The following is a 25,972-nucleotide window of genomic DNA, read 5'->3' on the forward strand; positions in this document are numbered from 1 at the left end:
AAAAACATATGCAGAGGTGGGACTGACCATGTTTTATGGCATAACTATGTCACAGAAAGCACCTGTGTCATAGAGGCTTATGGAGATTTTGGACACGAGGCAGCAACTGATTTCAACAGAAAGAGGGGGCATGATTACCCCTCCAGAATATTCACCAGGCTGAGGAAAAGAGGCGTGTGTGTGTGTTTATATATATATTTAAAAGGCTCGTTTGTTTTCTAAGCAACCCTGCTGGGCGCTTTTTATTAGGAAGTCAACTTTCAGAGCCGCTCTTTAAGTACAGCTCTCCTTTTGAGAATTCCCTCTTCGGGACGCCGCAGCTTGACATTACCCTCCCTCCACCAGAGAAACGCACAGCATGTTACAAAACCGCCGAGTACGGCGGAGCTAAGAAGGGAAAACAAACAAGCCGAAGAAACCAACGGAAGCGCGTGGGAAAGGAGAAGGGTGAGGGACTTGGGTGGAATTGAACTGAAACCAAAACACTCGCTTAGAAAGGAGAGAGAGAGTTCCTCTTTGAACGGAGTGGAAATTTGTGGCGAGCCGAGAGAAAAAAAAGCCCTTTGGGGTTGGACTTTCTCCTTCGCCGCACTTTCCCCTCGGTTGCACGCCACCCCCTCGAGACTTCAGCAAATTTCCAGCGAGGAAAAGCAAAGCGCCAAACTCATCATGGTTTTCCTTTTAAAAGTCTTGCAAGTTATACAAGCTGCCTGCTCCCGAATATAGGCCATTTCCCCCTCTTATCTATGAACGCCGGATGCAATAAGGGGGAAAAGACACCTTGGCGCTTGGCAAAGGAATCCGGGCCACACGCACGCCGGGCACACGAGTTGTGGTTTGTTTTTGCTTTAAAGCACCAGAGAGGCAACGATAGCGATATAAAGCAGGTGGAGTTAAATCAGCGCTGCGTTTCTCTTTTCCCGCTTCTTTCAGGAAGGACACTTGTTCACACGTTCCCCCATCCCGTCAGGCTCACTGTTTTAGCAGCTCAACAAACAAGTCCCTTGCCCGGGATACGAAGGGGCTCACCTGCAAGCACCGGGAAGAAGGCGCTTAAGGCACTTCTGGGCGGGAAAGAGAGACGAGCGAAAAGTGCGGGATGACGGGAAGTTAAGGAAGCGGGAGGAGAGACAAGAAGAGAGTAGACAAAACTGGGGGGGGGGGGAGGCGGAACAAGCCCGGACTTCTCTTGGTTTTAACAGCTGAAGAGGCCACTGGCCCGCACCTGCGCCCAGACGCTCACTGCTCCGGGGCGGGGGGGGGGGGTGGATGCTTTCCGACGACCTTTTTATTTTTTAGCACGCCCGCCGGGCTGAGACAATCCCTAAGCCGTCGGCCGACCAATGAGTGGAGGCAGAAGGCGTAGCCATCCGTAAAGCGACACTGCAATCCTCTGTATTCAGTGGGCTAGGCGGGCGTGAGACCCCATTGAACCCGTTGCGACTTGCTTCCGAGTAAGCATGCATCGCCCCCCATCCCACCCCGCCTGTCGTTTGGCAGCCGCCTTGGGAAGGGACGAGGCCTCATCTATTCCTCTGCAGTTTGCAACAGCTTGCACTGCAAAACTCAACAGTTCTGAGCTTCTCAGAGAGTAAACATGCCGCCTAGTTACAGCTGCTGTTGCTGCCACTGCAGCTCCTAAAGCTGAAAACGGCTTTATTTCTGAGTTGCATGCGCAGAGAGCTGGAACTCCCCGGCTGAGCTTCTACTACACACACGCTTTGGCTAACCTGAAAGAGACGAAGTAGAACGGCCGGGTTTTCCTCCGCTGAACGGAAAGGGGCAAATGTGTTGTGCAGAAGTGGTTTGCCTTGTGGGAGTTGTAGTTGAAGCGGTGAAAGCCGAGCAGCTTATTTCCGATAGTGTAAACTACAATTCCCAGCATGCTCCACATACCTACTGCTCCTAATGCAGCGACTTAAACATACGGTACATCATTCCTCTACTCTTTTTAGCTGTAGTTTGGGTGTGTGTGTGTGTCAGAATAGGTTTCCAGTTTATCACATCTTATGTCTGACCGAGAAGCCAAGCAGGCACTATAGGGAAGCTCAGAGGAGAGGCTGCACTTTTCCAAAAGCATCTTTCCCAATAAGTTTGGGTAGGTACCACTGTGACTTGCGGGGAGGTAGCCTGTTTATTCTCAGAGGCATTTGCTGTTTTGGTTCTGTTTTGGTTTGTGATGTGAAATCCGGTTGGGGGCAGGTCCTTCATAATCAGCCATATGGGGCAGGGGTTCTTAGACTGGCCTCTAGAGGGTCCGTGATCTGGGTGCCAAAAGGGACATATTTTACCTCAATTTCCTTCCTGTTACTTTAAAAATTGACTTGTGAAAAAAGAGAGCAATGAAGTTTATCAGGAGATTTTTCATATGAAACACTGCACAGCACTGTACAAACTTTAAGCATTATTATCACCATCAGTTTACTGGACACCTGTACCTTTAATTGCTTCCTATGTTGTGAAATACAGGTGCTGATGTTCTTGCTGGCATGAAAATAAGTGAGCAGAACACTTCCATCAGTTCAAGTTTTGTATATCAGCTGTTGAAACGTAAGAGAGCAAGGGCTTTTTGTTTTTTAAAGGGGGCAACCCTAATTAATAGTACTGTACAATCATGTAATGAAGGGCTGTTTGCTACTAGCCTTTCTGCTATAAAATAAAAAGTACTGTACATGGGCAGTTCTAGAAATACTAAAAAATATATTACAACTACTGGCAAGCCATAATGTTTACCAGTTACCTTTGCCTGGTAGAAATGAAAAGGGGAGGGTGTCAGCCACATGTACATTCTAGAAGATGGACATGGCTTTTTGAAGCAGAGTTTTCGAGACTCGACGGGCTTTGGTATGCCTAAAGTTATGTACACTATATCATGTTGAGTGGGTGACCTAATTTGTTTTACAGTGTCAAAGTCTAGTTCACTGAACGTATCATCTGTGCGTGCACAACAGCTGTCTGAAATGTACACACCTCAGCTTAACTGCAGTTTGGAAATCAGATGGTTTGAAGAAAAGCACATCGTAAACAGGAGTATTTCTCAAGAAGCCATGGGCTACAGATGGATTGTGGCTAATGTCATTGTGTAATTGGCTTCAAACACCAATAGTGGGAGCATATTGGAGCTGGAGTAAATATGTATACAGCCTAACTCTGAATATGCTTAAGTAAACCGTGTTGGAAACAGGGACCAACTGCAGTTGCTCCATGATGAGGGGAAAGCACTCCATATTCCAGGAATCAGACCTGAAATTGAAAGCTTTACTGAGCTGTGTCCTAGGCAGGGCACAGTTTTCTTTGTGGCTTGGGCTTGCATTTCTTCCTTTCCACACAAGAAGTCTTCATTTGAATGATCTGAGCTAAACAATAGTGTTGCACTCCACCCCGGAGACACCACATTCACCAAGATGCAAGATTCCTGGAGTTCCAGGCAGAAATCTAGCAGGTGAACCTTTCAGCCTGTTCAAGTCTGTTCAACAGCCTCAGTTTTTGTAGCGGGAGTCAGTCAGGCCAGGTGGGAAAGGCCTGCCAGGCAGGGAACAGGTCTTCCAGGACTTTCCAGCTAAGAATGAGAGCTGGAAAATCCCCAGTTCCAACCCTCAGCAGTGACCTCATGGGAGGCCTTTTGGAAGCCACCACCTCTTGAGTTTCAGCCCATACAATGCATAGAATAATAGTAGTGATCTACCTTGCATGTAAGGATGACTAGGATTGAGCTACATGGCCCATGCAGTTGTGAGCTTCATTCAGGCTCTATAATTTAGTCAAATGATTAATTCAGCACTCACTATGGGTGACATGATTTTTGATGCAATTCAGAATAATGACAGGCGTGATTTTTTGCTTTTGCTGAATGTAAAAGTCCATGTTAATCTTGGCTTCATTAAAAAAACACTGAGTTGGTAAATCAATGATTAAAATCAATGATTAAAAGCACAGAATAGTTTGTAACAATTGTTTTTTGAAATTTAGCAAATAATTTGCATCACTGAATATTGAAGAGCGCTATCCATTATGTGATAGATATGGGAAATGTAGCACATTTCAGAATAACTTCAAGGAAATTATTGGTACCATATATATCTATATGCGCGCAAATATTTAGAAAGACTTATTTATTATTTTGGAACAAAGCAGATCACTTGCATCCTCTTTATATATATGTGTGCAGCATGGTCCTCAACATGTCTACTCAGATGTCAAATTTTGCTCTTTAGCAATACAGGGATATAAATAAGGAATGTCAAAAGTTCTTATTTGTTTGTTTGTTTGTTTATATCTCACATTTTTCCCACAGCTGAGAGTCAAGGTGGTTTACAAAAAAATTAAACATGGGTAAAACACAGAAAGCTAAGAAATAGTTTAAAAGTTCTTAAAGTTTAACAGAACTAAAACATTATAAAAACAAATTATTAAAATGCAGATATTAAAAACAGCACAACACTATAAAAAACAGTTTCCATAAAAACACTCAGTTCTCAAAAGCCTGTCAGAATAAAACAATATTCACCTGCAGGCAGAAGGACAATAAGGAGGGTGCCAGGCTAGTCTTTCTTGGGAGTTCCAAAGTCTGGGTGCAGCCATATTTGCATCCCCATCAAATTTCTTACATTTGTACCCCATCTTTCATTCATGGAGCACAGAGCAGCTTTCTATCATGATAACCCTGGGCTCCAAATGAATTTGATAGATGGTGAGTTCCATGTCTGAGTGAGGATTTGAGCTTTAGGTTTCCCACATCCAAACCCACCATCACTCACTGCTTCCAGATTGTGTCTGTGTGACGCTGTATTAGGCCAGGTTCCAAAGAACAGCAAAACAAATTATGTAAGCCCAAGAGCAATTTTATATGATTTTTTTTTCTACCAGTGGACCTCATCCTAGGCATTTTCAGAAGCAGTTTACAAAATGGTCAGGGTGACAGGGTCTTTTCTTCTAAGAACACCACTACATTTCCAGTAGGCTAGCTCAAGCACCTTGCATGACCTATGTATGTCTCCTCAAAATTAAACCTCATGGGGTTTAAAGGAGCTCACTTCCACATATGCATGTACAGGATTACACTGCCTGTGTGGTTCTTTGGATTCCAGCCTTGGTAAACTTACAGCACAACCCTATTCATCTTTTCTGGAAAGCAAGTCCCACTTTGTTCAATGGGGCTTACTCCCTAGGATGTATACGTGGGTGAGAGATTTCAGCCTAAGGACCAAATAGTTATTAGTCTGGTAAAATACAGCTTTTTCTGGTGGAAAATATAGATTATGTAACTCTGATAAATTCCACTATTTTTGTTCCTGTCACCAGTAAGAATTCCAACAATGCATTCTAATTCTTCATAGGCATTCAGGGGTGTGCGTTTTTTCCTCCCCATCTTTCTCCTGGTAAAATAAATAATTCCGGTCTTTATTCCAGTTTTAGTTTATAGGTTATGTTGTTCTTTACATTTTACTGTTTGTATTGATTAAACTAGTGACATTACCCTTGATTTACACTGAGTGGGAGACTAATCAGGCCATTTTTCATTTCCTTTTGAAATTTTCTGCAAAAAAACCCAACAAACAAATAAATAAATGGTACCCACACAGAAACAATCAATATATCTTTGTTTGTTTTGCCAGGGTAATGGAAGCTGTAGAAAGCTAACACTTGAGGCCCTCATAGCATGTTTCTGGCAAAGGCCCCACTATGTGAAATTGGCTTGTTCTAGCTGTTTTTTCTTTTCTTTTCTTTTGCAGGATTTACAAGGTATTTCATCAAGAAACCATGGACTCACAGCATATCTTTGCTTCACTCACAGAAGAAAGAACTCGTTTTATTGAGTCCTGCAAGTTTTGTTTTCAATATTTCTCTGCCAGTCCTCTTTGTCACACCAAGAGCGCATTCTCAAATTATAATTGCACACAGACATTATTCTGTAAGGAAAACTGACACTGGCCCTGATCCAGCTTCAGAACCATTTTTTACCTTTGAATCAGTTCTACTGAATGCAATGCGGCTTGCATCTGAGTAGGCATGCATAGGTGTGCACTGTCAATTATGCTTTCATATGTTGGACTAGTGGATCCAGATGGAGTGGGACAGAGAGATGGAAAAGAACACTGGGCTCTTACACCTCTAATAGTCATGTAGCACAGGGAATGGCTATGTAGAAGCACTTGTGATGTAAGTTATACCCGCTGAAATTCTATCTTCTACACAGCTATTAAAGGCACAGAAGCCTTGTCCTCTCTCACATCCAGCCAGTGGAGATGCACATCACATAGAGCTATCAGGTTGAATGGGAACCAAATACACACCAAAATGTGTATCCCTATCTAAATGTGTATATCAGCTGAACAGGTAGCCTTCCTCTGTGGATCGTGTTGATTGAATCTGGAAAGTCTTGGGGTGGATCAGTATTAAAATAATCAAGTTGCTATAGCACTGTCTACCACTATAAAAGTTCACTAAAATATGATGTAGTAGACAGAGCTGATAAGACAGCTAAGAATCCAGTTTTCTTTTAATGCCATTAAATAATGCTGATATTTTATTGTAGATTTGTCCATTTAATGCTTTCCTTTAACTTCAGATCTCTTGTTGCAAGAAATTATTAGAACACAAAGTTAAATATACATATGGAAAAACCCCTGATCAGGCCATTTATACGTCTGGTTCCTTAGTCTATAAAGGAAGACCATGTACTATTTTAAGTTTTAAATATATACTTTGACACAGATACATGAATCAAGAAGCCACTATTAGGATTGACTTTCAGAAGTTTTTGTAAGTCAAGGTTCCCTCTCTCTTACCACCAGAGAGCTCTGCTGAACTTAATCACACTTCTCTCAAATGACTAACAGGCCAGTCCAAAGTATGCTTACTCAAGAGCAGGTCACACTGACTCCCAGGTAAGGATGGATAGGATTGCGGTTTTGGGTTGTGCACAAATAATTTTCAGGGTGATGTTCTCATACTGGTAGGTTGACCATCCTTCCTGAGCCAATTGTTGGATTATATAAAATAGAGGGAGTAAGGCTTGATAAAGCCTCTTTGTGCCATTAAAATGTGCACTGTTCAGCAAGAAAACAAACATGGCATTGCTGTAGGGTGGTGGTGAAAGGGCAGCCTTGCAGTGTTTTGTTGGGGAAGAACCATTTAGCAGGGAAGATAAGTGAAATTTAAGTTAGCCTACAATTTACACTGGGCTTTTTGTACAGGTTAGGTTTAATTGCATTCCACATTTGTGTGTTTTAAGATAGCAACTGCCACTGGTTATTTATTATTAACACTAGGATTTAGAATTCACTTAGCATAATACAGCTCAAAATACAAAACAGTCATTTCCCCCAAGTTCAGGAGCACATTTGGCATAATATTCCCAACAGCGCTAAGCTTACTTCCTTATGAGAACAAAGGCTGGGACTGTTGCCAGCAGATTCCAGGTCGGTATTTAATAGTAACTGTTTAACAAAGAGTTGCATATTAAAGGTGGGAGATTTTTGATACATAGATTTTTTATTTTTTATTTAAATCTCATTGGAGTTGTTTACAAAGTTTAAGCTGAACACTTTTACTTCCTGTTTCTGAAAGGATCTCGTTTGTGACACTTGCGTTATATATACACAGCCTTTGTGGTGACTTTGGTCAAAGTATATTGAATGGCCAGGCAAAGAAGAGAAGGAAGAAGTTTGATTTTTTAAAAAGAAAGAAAGAAAAGAAATAGTCTTTATTTTGTTTTTAAAATTTATAAATCACTTCTCTGCCAACAGGTGGTTAAAAATTTAGACCACCAAAGGAGTTGTCCAGATCAACCACAAATCCGAATTTCCTCTGTCATGCATGATACGAGTTTGATAGAAAGAACAGGTACTCTATTGAGCTTGGAGAGCAGAAGATGTAAAGTGGGTCAGCTAATGACTTTTTATTGGAACAATCTTGGTATCATCTTACTGACCTTGTATGCATTACCAACCTAATGCACTGGCAAATGCTTTGCTAATCATGGTAAATCAACCATGCTTTGCTAATCATGGTAATCCAAACTATAAGTAGCACAAGCATCCAGAAATGGTCCCAAAATGTACAGGGTGAGTCTTTTAAAAGAGGCTCCGTGGAACATGTGTACTCTGTATCCACGGGGCCTCTTTTGTAGGGATCAGTCTCTATATGCATTCTGCCTTAAATTCACACATACTATCCTTCCATTTGTACTTGTGTATGTATCTTAAAACATCCAGGCAGCATAGAAGGCATGTAAAAGGGGTATCATCCACATGAACATGGCTTCTGTTCATGATTTTCTGGACAAAAACCTAGTAACATTCCCTAAGACTGCGCATCACTATAGCTATAATAGTAAGATGAAGGAACAATGGCTCATACTCCTATTTTTCCATGTGATTGTGGTGCTGTTAGATCAGAGGTTCTCCTCCAGCTTTATCATGGCAAAGCTCACCAAGTCAATATTTAAAAGGCTTGAATGTTTTCCAAAAACAACAGGGCCGGAAAGGCAAAGTTGCAGTGGTCACTCCCTTCTCCTGTGCTTAAAGCAAGTGAATCAAAGGAAAACAGAGGAAATAGGTTTCCATAGGCCCACAGTATATAGATTGGCAGAAGGCTGCCAAACCGAAAAGAAAAGGACAAGAAAAAAAACAAAAAGAGAGAGTTGCCAAACACTGGCAGTCGACGCAAAGGTCTACTGTACTCACTTGCACTGTTTGGAAGGCAGATGGAATCACAATCTGCTTCTTGGCCCATAACAATGGCAGCTTAAAGTGGCCAGTTTTCAAACATACAAGCTGCTTAATAATTGGTCTTGTGGCATTTTGCACTCAACTTGTCAGATCTGTGGGTGTGGGTGGGTGTGGGTGTTTAATGGTACCACATGTATAGTTGTTCAGCTGTCAGGGTTTCTGTCAATGGTGACAATCCTTCCTGTCCTGAAACGCTCGTGCCTGTTGGGCTTTTGGAGTTGTTTTCCCTTTAAAAGGCTTTGCAGGTGGAGGACGAGTGTGCTTATCCGTGATAACCCTCAGATAGTATTTATACTTTTTAAATGGGTGGGGAACATTTTTCAGCGTGGTGGCTACATTGTGGGCAACCTTCTGAGAGCTGCATGTCAGTGGTGGACAGGGGAGTGAAGCAGGGGTGGAGGACAGCCAAAAATGTGGGTAAGGTGGGGAAACCTTTGTATAATAGTGTGTGTTCCACCTAGACCCAAGTCAGAGATCCATGCAGGCAAGTGAGCAGGAGGCATTACCACAGTTCAAAGCACTTGATGAGGGCATGGAACAGACTGGGGAGGAGCCTGACATAGGGAGAGGGGGTATAGCCTGAAGAGAATCCTGAGGGCCAGATAGAGTGGCCTGCAAGACAACATTCAGACCCTGGGTCTGAAGTTCTCCACTCGTGGACTACATGTTCTCGCAACAGTGCCACATTCCCTTTTAAGGCTCCTTTTTTAAAAAAAATAACACCAATAAAGCAGCATTCGCCAACTCCCACTGGCATGCTAGTTTGGGTGAAGGCTGTTTTAAAGAATGTGCCTTGTTCTCTGCTGCCTCAGAATAGGCAGGCAGCAGATTCCCCCTCCTTGTTGTGTTATGTTACGCCACATCATTTTTAAGACCAGCTCCAAGAACTGGAAAACAAGGTGCTTTGTGACATCACAGAAACAGGTATTTCCCCCCACCCACCTACCTCAAACTGCTGGATAATATGAAGGCAGAGTGGGGAATTAAGATTTGTAGTTGCCCATTGTGATGTCAGGCAGATGTTTTGGTTGAAATGTTTGCTCCATTACGACTGTAAACAGAGAGTGGTTTGCAAAGTGCAATTTGGTATGTTTTCCTGAAATAATAAATCTGCACTGGCACTTTTAATGTATAAATCCTATTGGAGTTAATGTGCACACTTTTTGGGTCAGAGAGGAGACAGCAATTATGCTTGGCAAGATTTGTTATCTCCTCTGCTTTACCAAGAATCATTGAAAATAAATCTAGTCAATTCTGGTTGTGGTGGTGGTTGTTTTTTAAAAAGTTATGCTTTAAGAGCACCCCTCCTTCAAATCGAGCACATACTGCTGTCTGAGGAATGCAGCTACTTGAAGTGGGCACTAACATGCCTCTTGCATCAGTGGAAATGGATATTGCAATTGCTGTTTTGAAACATGTACTCAAATACATTGGGAGTTTTATACTATTTTTCAAACTGCCAAGTAGATAATGTCAGAATATTTCTGAAATGGGATACTAACATCAAGATATACTGCTCCAATCAGCAAGCATCAGGCAAAGTAGAGTATAAAACTATAGATATAGGAGACTACTAGCAAATTTCCATTTCCATTTCCTATGTCAACAGCTTCCCAACTTACCTAGTAGATTGTTTTATGTTTCCCAGGCAAATTCTCTGTAGACCACACGCTCTATGTTCAACTCTGCATTCGGAGCTGAAAAGAATTAGATATGCTGTAGTTTATGAAATGGATGTTTATGAAAGTACCCTTTGTTTCAATGGCTTCAAAACCTGACATGAATTCCAACTCTGACAGCATAATGAGAAAATAAGATGGTCATAGCAGTGTCCCAAATGTAGCCTTAACTATTGAGGTTCTCTTGTTGAAAATGCAATTCTCTGTCTAGATGTTTATGAATGTCTTCAGTGTCTCTTCTTTTGATAGGAGATCTTTTTTTGCCCGTCTTTTACAATTCCGAAATATGAAGGGAGAAAGCTGCTGTGATATGCAAGATATAAATGCCGTGGGAGTTGCACCCTTTGGCCCAACAACACCCCCAGTTGCATTACGTTAGCTTGTCTTTCCTTGTGAAGAAACTGCATTTCAAGCTAACCGCTTCTGAGAAGGTGCAAAATATTATTTTAAAAGTAAAATAGCAGATTAATTTGCTGAAGATCATGCTTTAAAAAACAAACAAACCCACACCTTTCCCCAATTTATAGCACAATCACTTGTATGGCTACTGGGGGGAAAAACATCTCCATTGAGTTCAATGTGATTTGCTCCCAGGTAAGTGAGCATAAGACTGCAGCCTAAGGATGGCTTCCAGTACCACGCATTGTGGGAAAGCAGCTATAAAATGAATTACAGTGTTCAAGACCATGCCTTATGTTTATTCATAGCTTATAGTTTTCATTTAACAGCACAAGAGTGAGAGTTTGCCACTAAATACTGTGCTATTCACACATTTCTTCTCACATTATAAACCTTAAAATACATTTTGCCTTGCTCTGGATTTCATGCTTACATGTCTGTGAGGACAGTTTCTTGAAATTATTTATTTGCATTTCTAATCGCGCATGCATGCATACAGACACACTAATAATAACTCTCCAATGCCGCATTGATATTATTGTACCACAGAGGAACTACAAGTTTCTTCTTGTCAATGAAGCAACTTTTACCAATCAGCTGAGTGAATTATTCCAATAAGGTTTGGGTTTGGATGGAAGAGGGACAATGGGGCCAGATAATCTTTGATGATCTGTGGCAAAATTGTAAGGCACATCTCCTGTTAGCGAAATTACAGGTAATGGGCCATGAAGGTTAAAAAATAGTTGGATATGATAACTCGCCCTTAACCACCATCATTCCAGCCAGAGAGAGGGGCAAGTGAGGGGAAAACAAAGGGGCTGTGGTATTAAGGGAAGCAGGAATATCATTCTCTGGAGATCTAATATAGGGTGGTGGATATGACTGTCTTTTGGCCTGCCAGCTGCCTCCAGCTATAATCGATCCATTTATCTGCATACTCAAATATTTCAAAATACCGCAATCAGTCAGTGACCTCCTATCAGAAACTGAAACAGCACCTGACACTTATTACCAGCTAGGGAAGTTAAGATGATCATCACATTATGAATGAGGACCTAACAGATGTCGTTGGACTACAACTGTCCTTATGCCTGACCACCGATCATGCTGGCTTGGGCTAATGGATGATGGAGTTCCAACATCTGGAGAAACACAGATTTCCCATCCCGGTTGTGTAGATTGGCTGCAAGTGAACATTAAGCTACCAGCTGACAACATGAACCCAGAACCCAGTTGTCAAAATGGTTTGACATTTACATAAATGCATCCTACATTCAGATATCTGATTTAAGTGCACATAAACTGGCTTCAGTGGTTTGTATCTGGTGTTAGTTGTTGCCATATTTGACACCGACAAAAAGACATCTTCTGAAAATGAAAAAGCCAGAAACCCATATGATATTTAAGATAATGTTCTTTTTATAGACTTGTTCTCATTCTAGTCCTGTAAAACAGCAAGAGACTTTCCAAAATGCTCCAGGCTATAGAAAGCTGATATTACTCTTAATTGTTCCATAATGCCAGTATTCTACAGAGAAAATTAATAAAACATCAATGGACAGCAATAAAAAAGTCCAGAATCTTTTTTTTTTAAGTATTATGGTTGACTGAAGAAAAATTGGGTCCATAGCTAATGAGAAGGAAAATGAATATGTTGAGAGGGGCAGAATGAAGCTTATTGTACTAATGGTTTTGATAAAAATGTGAACATGTAAGTAGTGTGAGAAAGGCAAAAGAACGCTTTGAAAATTATAGGAGCTTGCTGGTCATATAGAAGATAAAACTGTTTTTGACACATTGCATTTTCAGGACCCTATTTCCCGAAACCAGAATAAACTGATTGGCAGATCCATGTTGACCAACTATGTTCAGTGGAGCAGCTAACTCGCAGGTAAGTTTGCATACTTGCATAAGTCTATACTTGCAAACATTATTTCATAGTTTAAACTTGTTTATATCTTTAGTGTAGAGCTTTGCATATGCAATAAGCGCTGCATTGCTCTTCAGCACATTCTGAATGCCAGAAAAATATATATGCAAGGATAAACTATTTATGAACTAAAAAGTTAATTTGGATGAACTTGAACTGAACTGGTTCATCTTGTAAAGGGATGAGTTTGAAATGCAGCTGGTTCCTTTACTGATATAATGATCTTGAACTAGAATTAATTCCTTCTCAAGCACTGTGCATGATTAGCACTGATGTACTGTATAATGGTTCATTCAAGCAGACTGTCAAGGTTACTGTTAAATCTGCTATACTAAGCTCAGCACCAGCAGGGGACTGGGCACCTCAGGCTGAGCTCCTACTGCCCACCATTTGCCCCAGCAGGCTGACATCAGATTTTAGTAGGTGCACCCTTGTTCATCCTGACTCTAGGTGCTAGAATTATACTGCATGATTTGCATTATCTCCCACATGGTGACGTTTATGGCCTTGCTCATGAGCATTTGGCTTAGTGTACATCTGCTGCACCATCCATGCCAGTCTCTTCATTTGCCTGAAATAGTAGCAACCTATGCATAACCTAGGGACGCGGGTGGCGCTGTGGGTTAAACCACAGAGCCTAGGGCTTGCCGATAAGAAGGTCAGCGGTTTGATTCCCCGCGATGGGGTGAGCTCCCGTTTCTCGGTTCCAGCTCCTGCCAACCTAACAGATTGAAAGCAGGTCAAAGTGCAAGTAGATAAATAGGTACCACTCCGGCGGGAAGGTAAATGGCGTTTCCGTGTGCTGCTCTGGTTTGCCAGAAGCGGCTTAGTCATGTTGGCCACGTGATCCGGAAAAACTGTCTGCGGACAAACATCGGCTCCCTTGGCCAGTAAAGCAAGATGAGTGCCACAGCCCCAGAGCCATCCGCGACTGGACTTAACTGTCAGGGGTCCCTTTACCTATGCATAGCATGGAAGCCTCTTTTGCCTCATCCTTGGGATCTTGACTGAGCTTGGGTGCATGGAAAAGAGGTTTCATGTCTGCAGGATGATTATATCGCATGTAGCGTGGCTGCTGGATCGGTGTGAATTATTATTACCAGTAAAAATGGGCACATAAAGTGTTTTTCCAACTGTGAAAATTACCAGCATCATCTCCTTCCCTACCCACCACTGCTGCATCTTTAAATATAAAATCACTTTTCTCACATATTTGTGTTTGATGTTATGTTTTTAAAGGAATATCCTGTCAATTCTGAAACAGAACTGTTTTATGTTGCCACCGAATTGCTTTGATCTCTAGATTAGAACTGATGAGCTGTAGCTTCCTTATTGCTGAAGGTTGCCAACAATTACTAATGTGTGTTTGTTTTGAGCTTATCAGAACTCTAAAAGAAAGAATAATGGCATAATGTAGGCATAGAATGTCCCCCCCCCCCCAGCATGAATATGGAGCAAAAGAAAATCAGTTTCCTTGTGTTTATTTTCCTAGGATTCAGAATTGATTATTTGATGCTTGCAATAAAGAACAGAATCATGCATTCACAAAGCTGTAAATAGATAATTTGGAACCTATCTAGTCCTTAATGATGCAACCAAATGTGATTAAAATTATGGGTTTCACAGTTCCATTTCTACACCAAGACAATGCTAATTTCCCCATTTATAATATCTACAGTATTGCATACAGTTTGCAGTGGCGAAGCCCCTGCTATCTATTGGCTAAGCTGGTGGTGTAATAGTGTGGAATGTTCACAAATGTTCCAACTTTTCAGGGAACAAAGATGTCAGATTTTTTGCAATCCATCTTTTGTAATGAAAGAAAAAGATTAAAGTAGGAACAGGAAAAGCTTTCTGGGAAGATAGAAGAATGAGGAAAAGTTCCAGGAGTCAATACTAAAATAGTATTGAGGCAAAGCCTCACACAGGGGCTAGGAACAGGAAAAGCAGTACATCATAATCAACATGCAATAACCAAAAGAAGTATGCTTTCATAAAACTGAAAATAAATAATATGGAAGCTCTCTAGATGGCTGTTCCTGACATCTGAAGCAACCCTAAGAGGGCAACCAAAGCCCAAAACTAAAACAAAAATTGGTGGCAACAACAACTTCACATGTTTATTTTACCTAGTCAGATAATTCCACAGTTTCAGCTTTCCACCCAAATCTTTATTTGCAGTGCAATCTTGTATAGGTCTACTCAGAAGTGAGTTCAGTTGGGTTCACTCCCAGGTAAGTGCTATGGGATTGCAGCCTAACAACTATTTAGCCAGAGTTTAATTTAATTTCTGTTCAATTTAATTTCTGGTATTTTGTTCAGTTTAATTTCTGGTATTTTGTTGTTACCATTGTTGTGCGTATGCATGAAACACACATTTATAGTAAAATTCCTGTATTATACATTCTAAGAGTCATAACAGAATGCCAAACATTACTAATCTCTATACCCTGTTATTTTTACAGATTATCTCAAGGTCTGTGGTATGTAAAAAATATATATATGAAAATGTTTATGAGGACTTTTGTGGGTATTCTGTTTCAGAGTTGAGATTTTGCCAAAGGAGGCATGATCTTTGACTGCAGGTTTGTGCTTTCTCTTACCCAGTAGCTAAACCCACTCTCTTTCTCTGACACCACCCAGAATATTTAGTCCATAGAGATGCCACTGTCTCATCCAGTTTCCTAATTTAGACTGAGGGAGAAATTTGCAATGGGAATAGCTGGGGGTGCTTGATATCAATCCTGTGAAGGAAGGGGATGTTGGTAAAGTTAGCATAATGGTCTGATAGCTTTTTAAAAATTAACCTATTCCCCTCAGAGGTAGCTGAGCCACTGTTTTTTTGTTTTTAAGATTAATTACTACTCAGATTCACTAGTGTATTACCAGGGATATTATGAAGTAAATAATATGGCACGTTGGGGTGAATCCTGAATTACTTATCCCAGGCCAACTATTATGACAGAAGAAACTCTTGTTTCTAAACAAGTTCATGGAAGTAAAAAAAACAATAACACAAAACCATACACACAAAAGTGCTATCTTTTAGCAGGAATCTTTTGAGATCCATCTGATAGCGATTGCACTGTGGCAAAAGATTAACCTCTTGAAACATGTTTTACTCTATCACACTAATTAAACCCTTCCATTCTTAGGGGGATAAGGTGCCGTTCTTTAATTTTAATTGTTCTTAGAGCACATCTGCGACTTTTTTGTTGTGGTTGTTATCGTCATTCCCTCGCAGCTAACACTTGGAGCACAGGGAATTTTCGTGGAAGGAGTAGGCCAGCAGCTGCACAGCAAAGGAAGAAGAAGAGCTGTGACGAGGAAGCGAAGCTCTAAGCAGGCCTTGCTCATTGATTTCCTGGGTGACCTTGCTCAAGCGTCTTCACCTCCTCATGCCTCAGTCAGCTCAGCTGGAAAATTGGGTAAAGAGCGGGGAGTATTGGGGGAGAAGGGGGGAAAAAACATCTTGGAGTTTGAAACTGAAATCTCCCTGTTAGCTCCCCCTCCTCCCTCCAAAGTGAGTGCAGTCATTTTACACAGATGTAATTGCTTGTGCACTGCACACCAATCATTTTCTTGAGTTTCATGGCACAAGGGCTGACATTCCGTGACATGTTAAGGACCCATGCAGTCCTGTGCATTCTCTGTGATAATTGCCTTTTTTTTCTGCGCTGAAGTTTTATATCACATAGCGCAAGTTAATGGGGCTAGGTCCACTTCCGTATTCTCTAATCAAAAGGGCAAGGATTAATAACAAATCTAGAATCACAGAATTGTAGGGTTGGAAGGGACCCGAGGATCATCTCGTCTAACCCCCTGCAATGCAGGGATCTCAACTTGATCATACATGGCTGATGGCCATCCAACCTCTGCTTAAAAACCTCCAAGGAAGGAGGGCCCACCACTTCCTGTGGGTGTCTGTCCCACTGTTGAACAGCTCTTGCTGTCAGAAAGTTCTTTGTGATGTTTAGTTAGAATATCCTTTCTTTAACTTGAATCCATTGGTTCAAGTCCTACCCCCCCAGAGCAGGAGAAAAAACAAGCTTGTTCCATCCTCCATGCGACAGCCCTTTAGAGTTTTGAAGATAGCTATCATATCTCCTCTCAGTGTCCTCTTTAACAGGCTAAACATACCCAATTATGTCAACCATTCCTCATAAGCAGTGCTTTTTTTCTGAGGCTACTCAAGGGTACATAGTACTGGCATCTCTCCCCCCCCCCCAATGTTTAAAGTGTAGCACTTACTTTTACAACTTAATGGTGAGTACCAGCACCATTTTTCCCAAAACAAAACACTACCAATAAAACTTGGTTTCCAGACCCTTTATTATCTTGGTTGCCCTTATGTGCACACGTTCAAGCTTGTCAATATCCTTCTTTAATTGTGGACACAGTATTCTAGGTATGGTCTGCCAAGGTAGAACAGAGCAAGACTATTACTTTGATTGATCTGGATGCTATACTTCTGTTGATGCAGCCTAGAATAAACTGCTGCATCACAATTTTGACTCTTACAGTTTACTAAGACCCCTAGATCCTTTTCACAGGTACAACTAGCAGTACAGGTGCCCTCCATCTTATATCTAAACAACAACAGCGATTGTTGTTATTAGTATTATTTTACTCACTGAAGAAATGACTTAGGACTTAGAAGTTCTCCATGTATGCTCTACACAAAAATAATATATGCTAAAACATGCCAGCAGAGTGTGAACCAAGGATTCCCAAACTGTGGTCCCTGGACCACCAGTGATCCATGAGCTTCAGGTGGTCCGTGGTGTATTTGTAAAAATACAAATCATACAGTATCTAGGACAGTGAATTACAACAGCCAGAAAAATAATTTGCCAACCCTGGCTACCACTTCCATGTATAAGAACCCCCCATTTTTGGGACTCAGTTTTAAGAAAATGAGGGGAGATGACCCCAAGTTGTTGAGCTTCTCCCCCCATCCAGCTGTGGGCAGGAAACACTTTCTAGATCATTTCCCGTGCGCAGCAGCATCAAGGGAAGTTGCACTCCCATCAACCGGCTGGCAGGCGCACCGCTTCTCTCCCCCCCCCCCCATGCCACTGCCCATGTATTGGACAACCCCAGTTTTTTGACAATATTTTTTAGTCAAAAAACCTCATCTAATACACAGAAAAATAAGGTAGATACAAGGACATTTAATGGCTTGTGGAAAACCACCCAACCAGCCATGCCTGGTGTGTATGTTTCAGGTAGTCCCTTATTAGCTCCATCATCTTGCTAATTTCATAGTATTTGTATTGGGCAAAAGCCAGCACCTCCAGTTTGTGTCGATGCATTTATATTACAAAGGGCCTGCAGATCTGACCTGCTTGACTTGGGAAAATGCACATTTCCTCTTCCTGTACAATATTTCTCTTCCATCTAAAATCTGCCTTTCATTTTCTTCCCATATTTGGGGCAGGAGATCATGTCTGCTGAAGGCTAACTTTATATGCATGTCAAATAGCGTATTTTTTAATGAAGTTAATGCCTAGATAATTATTGGATAAATCACACTCTTAAGTGCCTCTGTTTTTCTTAGAAAATTATGGGGATGAAATAACGCCAAATGTATTAAATTAAAGGTTCATATGCGGAGGCAGATTTTGTACAAGCATAGTAACTTCCAAGCCATTGTGGTTTAAAGGGAGTCCCACATTGCAAATTGGGGGATGGAGGGGGACAACTCCTGTTTGCTCTAAAGGGACCTCTTCTACAATGCAGTTAGCAGGTACTGGGAGTTCGATTTGGGTTAAGAACCTGGCATGGGCTCAGGGACAGCAGATATGATCTACTATCCATTCACTGCACATTGTGGTCATGAGCCACACTGGGTACCCAGCACCTGCCATTTGCATTGCCAAAAAGGATCCATTTATTTCAGTCAGCAGGACTCTCAGCTGAAGCCCTGTGCAAAGCCTTCCACTTGTGGAACAGGGCTTCCCCCATCTCCTCCTCATTTGCACCTCCAAAAATTGGCTCTGGAGGGGGGGACAAGGGAACCCCCAGAACATTGCAAGGGGGGAAAGGAGAGATGTTTGGTCTGGCATGCTGAAATGCTTGTGCAGACAGAGTGTTTGTCACAGCGTGATGTTGAATTTTTACCTCCCACTGTCCACTCTAGCCCTTGTCTGGATTAGGCCTGCAGTTTGCTGCTTTTCTGTGTTGGCTGGAGAAGAAGAAATACCAGTATGCAAGTTTGAGAGGAAGGAGGGTGTGTGGCTGTGAAGGAGAAACCAGCTGGGGGACTAAATGGCAAACATCTGAGGGCCACCTCTCCATCCCCTTCTTTAAAGGATTGCCAGGAGGCTCACAATATTAATGCCCACTGGACTGTGGGTTCTTCTGCAAGGATCTGGGATTGCTCAAAACGCCAGCATATGAATGGCATTTTGGTTCATGTAGAGTACAAAGGGCATAGTTTCTTCTTTAGGGTCCTTTTGTGTGGAGGGGAGTGATATTTATTGGGATTAAGAATTTTTATTTTGTTTGAGTACCTCTTCCAGGTAAATCAATAACTTTTCTGTGAGGCCTAAATTTCTGAATTCACCCTACATCTCATCTAATTACTTGGATGCAACAATAATTTTCTCCTACTGCTAATGCAATGTAAAACGAATTAGTGGTCTTTCCCCCTGCCCCTCTAGTGTATTTCATCACAACAAAATAATTTCTATTTCCTATTTGCTATTAGAATGCAATTCTAAAAAAATAAAAATCTTAACACTGTAGAGCATTGTTTTAGATTTTATTTCTCTTTATTGGTCTTGCATATTTCCCTTTTGTCACCATTCCACAAGACACTTTGAAACCCTCTCTAATCACTTGGAGCCGTAAATCCTTGGTATCATAAAACCATGAAAGCAAAAGATGAAACAATTCCTGATTAGGTCATCTAACCCATCTTCTTGCCAATTCAAGATTGCTCCATGGATCTGGACAGTTCACATGGCCAGGATAGACTTCCTGAGCTGACGTAAGAGTCACAATGCTATCTCAGACCACCGATACTTGGAACAAAACTCAGACTTTGCTTCTTTATAAACTGATAGAGGTCCTCTTTCATGTTCATGTCTCACCAGAAAGGAAAATATATCACACACAACATATTGCTAGTGACTGATTCTGCACAATTTCAAGACACTGGTTTCCATGCTGCACACAATTAGGCTGCTTACATCCCTTGAAGATCAATGAAATTTAAGTAGCCTAACTATGAGCAGGACTGTGGGTATGTCTAAGCTACATCAAAGGATAATGAAGTAAATCATCGTATAATTCTGTTGGTTCTGAATCTGTGACATTGATATTCACCGTAATTACAATATTTACCAACATTAATATCTAATTTTGTTGCTTTTTCGTTGTTTTCGTTAGCATCTTAAACTATGTTTTAATGATATATTGCCTAGACTCATAAAACCCAGTGTGTGCCTCATTCAAGTCAGTTGCAAAACTTTTTTTTTTTTTTAATTTTGCCTGGAACAGATCATGATGCAAACAGAAGATTAGAGGAGGTGAAAATATAATTGACCTAATTTTGCAGTGATAATAACAGGGAAGCATGGTCTAATCATGCTCAGTTTCTTGGTTCATCCCAATCTAACAGTTCTTTCTAGTCTGTTTGCAAAATACTTCCCTTCCACCTGCTGGGATATTCTGCTATATATGTTAATAGCGCTGAGAATTGCCGTGAAGGCAGTCCTGTTTGTTGTTCAATTAGGCTAAAACCAGTGAGGTTTTAGTGCTCTTGTCGTTCTTTTCAACATGTGGGTGCCTTCCCCCCACCCCACCACCACCTTCAAAAATTTAGCATTACCTTCATCACAGTAAAAAGTGTTTCTTTTAAATCTGGAACAAAGAAGTAACACAGCAAATTGAAACGATGTAGATGTAACTACAAAAGAGCACATTTTCCCTATGTGCATTTGTAATTCCTACCCAGTTTAAATGAATCTTATTATGCATTCAGAATAAAAATGAAAATATACATTATGGACATGTACATGAGGTAGCATTTCTTCAGGATTCAGAGATCACACATTTAGCTCCCTAAATATGACTTATTTATTTAGTAAATTTACACACACACACCCCTTCCTCACAAAGCAGCCCAGGGCAGCCAATAGAACAGGAACCTATCTGAAATCAGTGCACCAGTTACAAACTGGTAATATTAATGATTATTTTTTTGTTTACTGCATTGGTATTCTTCTACTTACCCCTTTAGCAGGGAACCTCAATCTGTGAGATCCTTATACACCCTCCCATCAAAGTACTTGCTCAACCCAGATCTGATTAGCTTTTTACACAAAGTATTGTCAGACTATTGTCCATTAATAGTGTAGTGCCAGAATCTGGCCTCCAATTACGCACTAGTTTCCATTGCTAAATAGGCTTCAATTTTTCCTGCTTCGTTTTCAGGACACTTTAGAATTTTGATAGGTGTCCATTTTTGAGCTTGCTTTATTCTGGGGTGGCCAAGTGTGATGGACCCAGGAAGTCTGTTCTCAGGGCCCGTTTATGAGGCAAGGTGAGGCAACTGCCTTGGGTAGCAGTTCCTGCTTCCAAGGAACGCATTGCATGTAACCCTAACCCTCCCCTTGTTCCCAATGTAGATCTTCACTCCCCTCTTCTTCTTTGGTGCGATGCACCATTTTGGGGTTGGCTTCAGGTTTCAAAATTTCTTCTGCCAACCCAGTCTGTGCTCAAGCAAAATGGTTCAGAACATGAACTATGGACCGGAAGCCCCCATTGTGTGTATTGGCCTTTGCTGAGTTGTTGTCTCTCATTCTTGGGAGTGGGTCCTCTCTCTCTTATCTAATTTTGGGAACAACAGGACTGCCCTACCTTATAGGGGTGTTGCAAGGATTTCAAGATTATGTCAAACACTTTGGAATAGTATTATTATGTGTGTGAGATCCATTCCAGTAAACATGTCTCCGGCACTCAGCTTCCCTCATCCTGAGAAAGCTTCATGTTCACCTCAGGGTGCCTTCCTCTGGACTTCATTGAAGTATGGTCACCCAGGAAGGCAGCAGAGTGCAGAGTGCTGGTGAAATGATTTGTATCAGAAAAGGAGAGACTCTCAAGAGTAAAATATGCACAAGAAAATTCCTGCCCCCCACCCACCCATGAGAATTTCACTGAAATTTACTCTCCCCTTAGATAACTTTTGGATGCAATTTCTTTTCTCTTTAATTTATAAAGAGTTTTTTTTGGAAAAAAAATTGCAGCAGCGGGAATGCAGGAGAAATTTCTTTTTGGCACACCACCAGTGAATATTGGTATTCTTTAAAGTGTTAAGTTTGGGGATAGTGTAAGGTAGCCACCGTTTATCTATCTATCATCTATCTATCTATCTATCTATCTATCTATCTATCTATCTATCTATCATCTATCTATCTATCTATCTATCTATCTATCTATCTATCTATCTCCCCATAACCGGCATTTTATTGGTAAGTATTGTTCAAATGTTGTATCAATTAATACAACTGTTCTTCCTCTTCTGGTAGGTTTTGAAAGCACCAGAGCCATCAAAATCTTTCACCCCACAAGCATTTTCCTGCCACGGCTCTCTATTTGCAGCTGCATTACAGAATTCCGTCACAAGCTTATCATGGCTATAATTAAAATTCTGTGCAAAGCAACCTGAAGATCATCAGATTCCAGACATTCATATAAAATCTGTTGCTATGGGAGCTAGTATTGAATGGCAAGGTAAAGGGGGGGGGGGTTGGGGTGTGTGGAAATCTGTAATGTTACATTATGTTTGCCCTGTTCCCACTGGAAAGGCCCTTAAAATAAAGTCACCTTTTATCTTTGCTTTCTGAATAAACATAAAACTGGATTTTTAGCGCAAAATCCTGATTTCAAGGTTATTGATGCCAGACTAAATTAATACAGTCTGTGCGATAGCATACAAAATCCTCAGCAAAGCCAGGGATACTCCTGTCTTTTGAATGCTTGACATTTGTTTTTCATCATGAACTTAAAGGTCACCAGCTACAGATGAATCAGGATACCTGCCTGAGTTTACATTTACATGCATTTTATTTTATTCCCATGTGCACTCTTTTTTTTTATGAAATCCATCACTCAGATAAAACTGTATCCTCTTATTATCTAGACTGGATAAACTAGAAGAGTTGTCAACATACTGCCTTTAAGAACAAACAAGAGTTATTCCCCCCCCCCCCCAGTCCTCTATAGAACAGAGTGGTACGCAATATACTCCGGACTATTGCTTTTTCTCTTGTTCTCCTCGCTCCAGCTAAACAATTCTATTCGCTAGCACTTAGCTTTGCTCAATACCATTGATGGAGGACGGGTGGGGTGGGGGAAACCATGATGAATACTTCTTTAAGGTGCAGTAATAAAGGTACATAACTATTTAGACATATTCCCCAATTGATAATCAGCACACTCTAGACAAAAACAGTACAGCAAAATACAATTAGGATACATCAGAAGTGCTGGCACTTTTTTGAATTCCAGTGTGAGTTTCTACACAAACAGAATCCATTAAGACATAAGGCAGGATCCTGGAGTTTATACAGATTCAAAAAGAGATAAATATTGCATAATACAGAAAGTGCTCTGCCCTTTTCTACATGTAAGATCATTCCATCCCCTCCTTCTAGTTTCAGCTAGACATGTGACCCACCCCACTTTATAATTTGTTCCCCCCCCTTTTTTAGCAAAACCAAATTATACACACACACACACACACACACACACGCAAAATACCTGTGGAGCTGATTGAGCATGATGCATTCATTTCCCTTGATTTTGTAGTGAGGGAAAAGGCTAGCATGAATAATTCAAAAATAATGCTGAGACTGTTAAGATTTAGTACTGGAGAGGTCATTGCAGTTGGGAGAATGAGCTAGGAGACTATTACTATTCCACGATCTTTGAATCTCAAGGTGACATCATTATTATTTCTCTATACTATAATGTGGTGCTGCAACCAACTTATTGCAGTGTTTCTCTCGTAGGGTAGAAAGATCAATTACATACAGACCTCAAAATGTGAACTATAAGCATAGCATCCAATAAAACTGTCATTAACAGTCACCACAATTTTAGCTGCATGCTTCCAGGTCAAGCTGTTTTAAAAATGATAACTGACATTGAAAGGTTGAATAAAGAGCACTCATCCTAAAGGGAACAATTTTTTAAGCCAAATAAGCGCTTTCATGTACACGTCCTTTTCTGGACTAATTTTTTAAAACAGATTTTACAGATGTAATACATTGATAGCAGAAGTTCACAGTATACTTTGGGGCAGGGGAAGCAAACACCATGATTCTGCAACTTTATGACTTTCAGGTGTGGTAGAACCCAGAAAAATCATTCTCTACTGCATGTTTCTTAGGCCACGTACACTTTAGCAACTTAAAATACAACAAGGTCATTTCCCCCTACAATGCTTCAAGTTGTGTTTGATGTTGCTGTATACACCAGAAAGGGGGAGGGATGTTTTCACCCGGTGTACATTACCTGTTTGGTTGCCCTGTACCTGCAAACTGCACCCCTCAGCTCCTCCTATTCATGAAGTTGTCATCAGAGCATGCAAAATGGCTCTCTCAAAAGTACACACATCAGCTCAACTGCAAAGTGAATGTGACTTACATCTTCAAGTTGGGCGGAAGCTGGTTTGAGGAAGAATGCCTCAAACAAAAGCATTTCTCAAGAAGCTACAGAATACCTATGGATTGTTCCTAATGCCCTGTGTATTTCAAACACCAGTGGTGGGAGCACACTAGAGTAAATGTTAAATGGCAAAGTGTACACAGCCTTAGGCTGCCATCATATACATGTGTACCTGATCATAAGTTCCGCCAGACTCAGCAGAGCTTACATCTGAGTACAAATTTAGCCCATTGCAAAAGTAGCCATTTTCAGCACTAAATAGAAAGTGATAGGGGAATAAAACTTCTACACCAGGAGTGCAACAAAGCTTTGTTGAGGCTTTACTTGTGTGCACAGTGATCTCTTAACATGGATGCTTACGCACATATGGAAACTGCTCAACACTTGAGGTCCCAAGTACACATCAGAGCCCCTCTAGCAGGATTTAGGAAGGTTACCAAATCATTTTAAGCTATTTGGACTTATCATACATAAATGCACTTCAGTGGAAAAGAAGAATATAACAAAATGATGTTTATGTGCATTCCCCATGAAACATGTATCTGTTTCAGCTTACCCAGTTGCTGCATTTGATATCCACCTGATTCCTAAACTCATACATACACACACAGCCACTTCCCCTGTATGAAAACCCACTATACTGGAGTTATTGGAAACATTACAATCCTAATTAGGATCCCCCTTCCAACTAGTACCTTGCCAACAGGGATGGCAGAGGTGGATTGGGGACAGCACAGCTGGTTCCCCTGCACTGGGTGCTGAGCTGAGGGGGGTGTCGCAACTATGACACAGTGCACATGCAGAAAGGAAGGTGAGAAGTGGGGAGCACCAAATGTTGATCTCGCATGGGGCGCCGCTGAAATTTGAAAGACCCAAATCTGCTCTGAACAAAAAAGAAAGGGCCCGCTTTCACAAAAGAGAAACAAACTTGTAGTGAAAAAAGAAGTCTATTTCCAGCTACCCACGCAAATTTCAACCAAGAGCAACTCACTTATCTTATGAAAGGAAACATGTTGGGCTGTACCTGAAGCCTCTGTATATACTGTTATGAGTTTGTGGGTGTCTTGACTCCGCACTGCCCAGAGATTGGGGTGGCGTGTAACACTGCAATAGATTTGCTCTTTGACTTTCAAAGATAACCTTATTATGACATTGCAGAATTAAAGGCATGAAACAATCTGATGAACAAACTAAATCATTCCACTTGGAAAGCCAAAGCACAGAAAGTAAGAAACTTTGGTCTTGCCTTATGTTGTCTTCTGGTAGAGTGCTGCTCCCTAGTGTGGCCGGGGTCTCACAGAAGACTTGCAGATACTCAGGTAAATGAGACTAGCTGTTTCACTGACAGATTGCCTTGTCAAACTTTACATTTCCTTACATCCGTGAGTTGTATTGTTGAATCCAATCCCTTAAAGTAAAAGCCATGCAATACACATATACCTTATTTAAAGTATGTTACACCTTGAGATGGCTGTGAAATCAAACTTTGGTGCTGATGTAACAGTTTATGTGCTTTTAACTTTTGTGAGCTTTCTAAACACATGTAATTTTTT

At 41.1% G+C, this 25,972-nt stretch overlaps 2 protein-coding genes across 14 annotated transcripts in view; one reads left to right on the top strand and one right to left on the bottom strand.

Moving 5' to 3' along the window:
• Positions 1-6,404, bottom strand: part of MGMT (O-6-methylguanine-DNA methyltransferase) — a 181,436-nt gene extending 175,032 nt beyond the window's left edge. Inside the window, exon 1 of one of the 7 annotated variants that reach the window (XM_083506039.1) lies at positions 5,962-6,404. In XM_083506039.1, coding sequence (XP_083362165.1) covers positions 5,962-6,122 — 161 coding nt within the window. In that variant the 5' untranslated portion in view covers positions 6,123-6,404. Of the gene's footprint in view, positions 1-780; positions 916-1,029; positions 1,381-1,730; positions 1,923-5,961 lie in introns of those variants that run through there. The other 6 variants (XM_083506037.1, XM_083506038.1, XM_083506041.1 and 3 more) reach the window with 6 other exon arrangements.
• Positions 35-25,757, top strand: LOC310708143 (uncharacterized protein). Of its 7 annotated transcripts, none has more exons than XR_014526866.1 (7): positions 35-447; positions 2,470-2,550; positions 12,620-12,701; positions 15,206-15,223; positions 15,985-16,168; positions 21,377-22,481; positions 25,578-25,757. XR_014526866.1 is itself a non-coding variant. In XM_083506048.1 (6 exons), exons 3-6 carry the CDS (start codon positions 12,675-12,677, stop codon positions 22,414-22,416), a joined length of 369 nt encoding a protein of 122 aa, XP_083362174.1. In that variant the 5' UTR covers positions 1,937-2,098; positions 2,470-2,550; positions 12,620-12,674; the 3' UTR covers positions 22,417-22,488. The 7 variants fall into 7 exon arrangements, 1 of the variants encoding a protein (XP_083362174.1); XR_014526867.1 differs by lacking the exon at positions 35-447 and adding an exon at positions 793-887; XR_014526868.1 differs by lacking the exon at positions 35-447 and adding an exon at positions 1,367-1,454.
• Positions 25,758-25,972: the final 215 nt, after the last annotated feature.

The sequence above is a fragment of the Podarcis liolepis genome (assembly GCF_965112155.1).
Source record: "Podarcis liolepis genome assembly, chromosome: 5".
NCBI classification, from domain to species: Eukaryota; Metazoa; Chordata; class Lepidosauria; order Squamata; family Lacertidae; genus Podarcis; species Podarcis liolepis.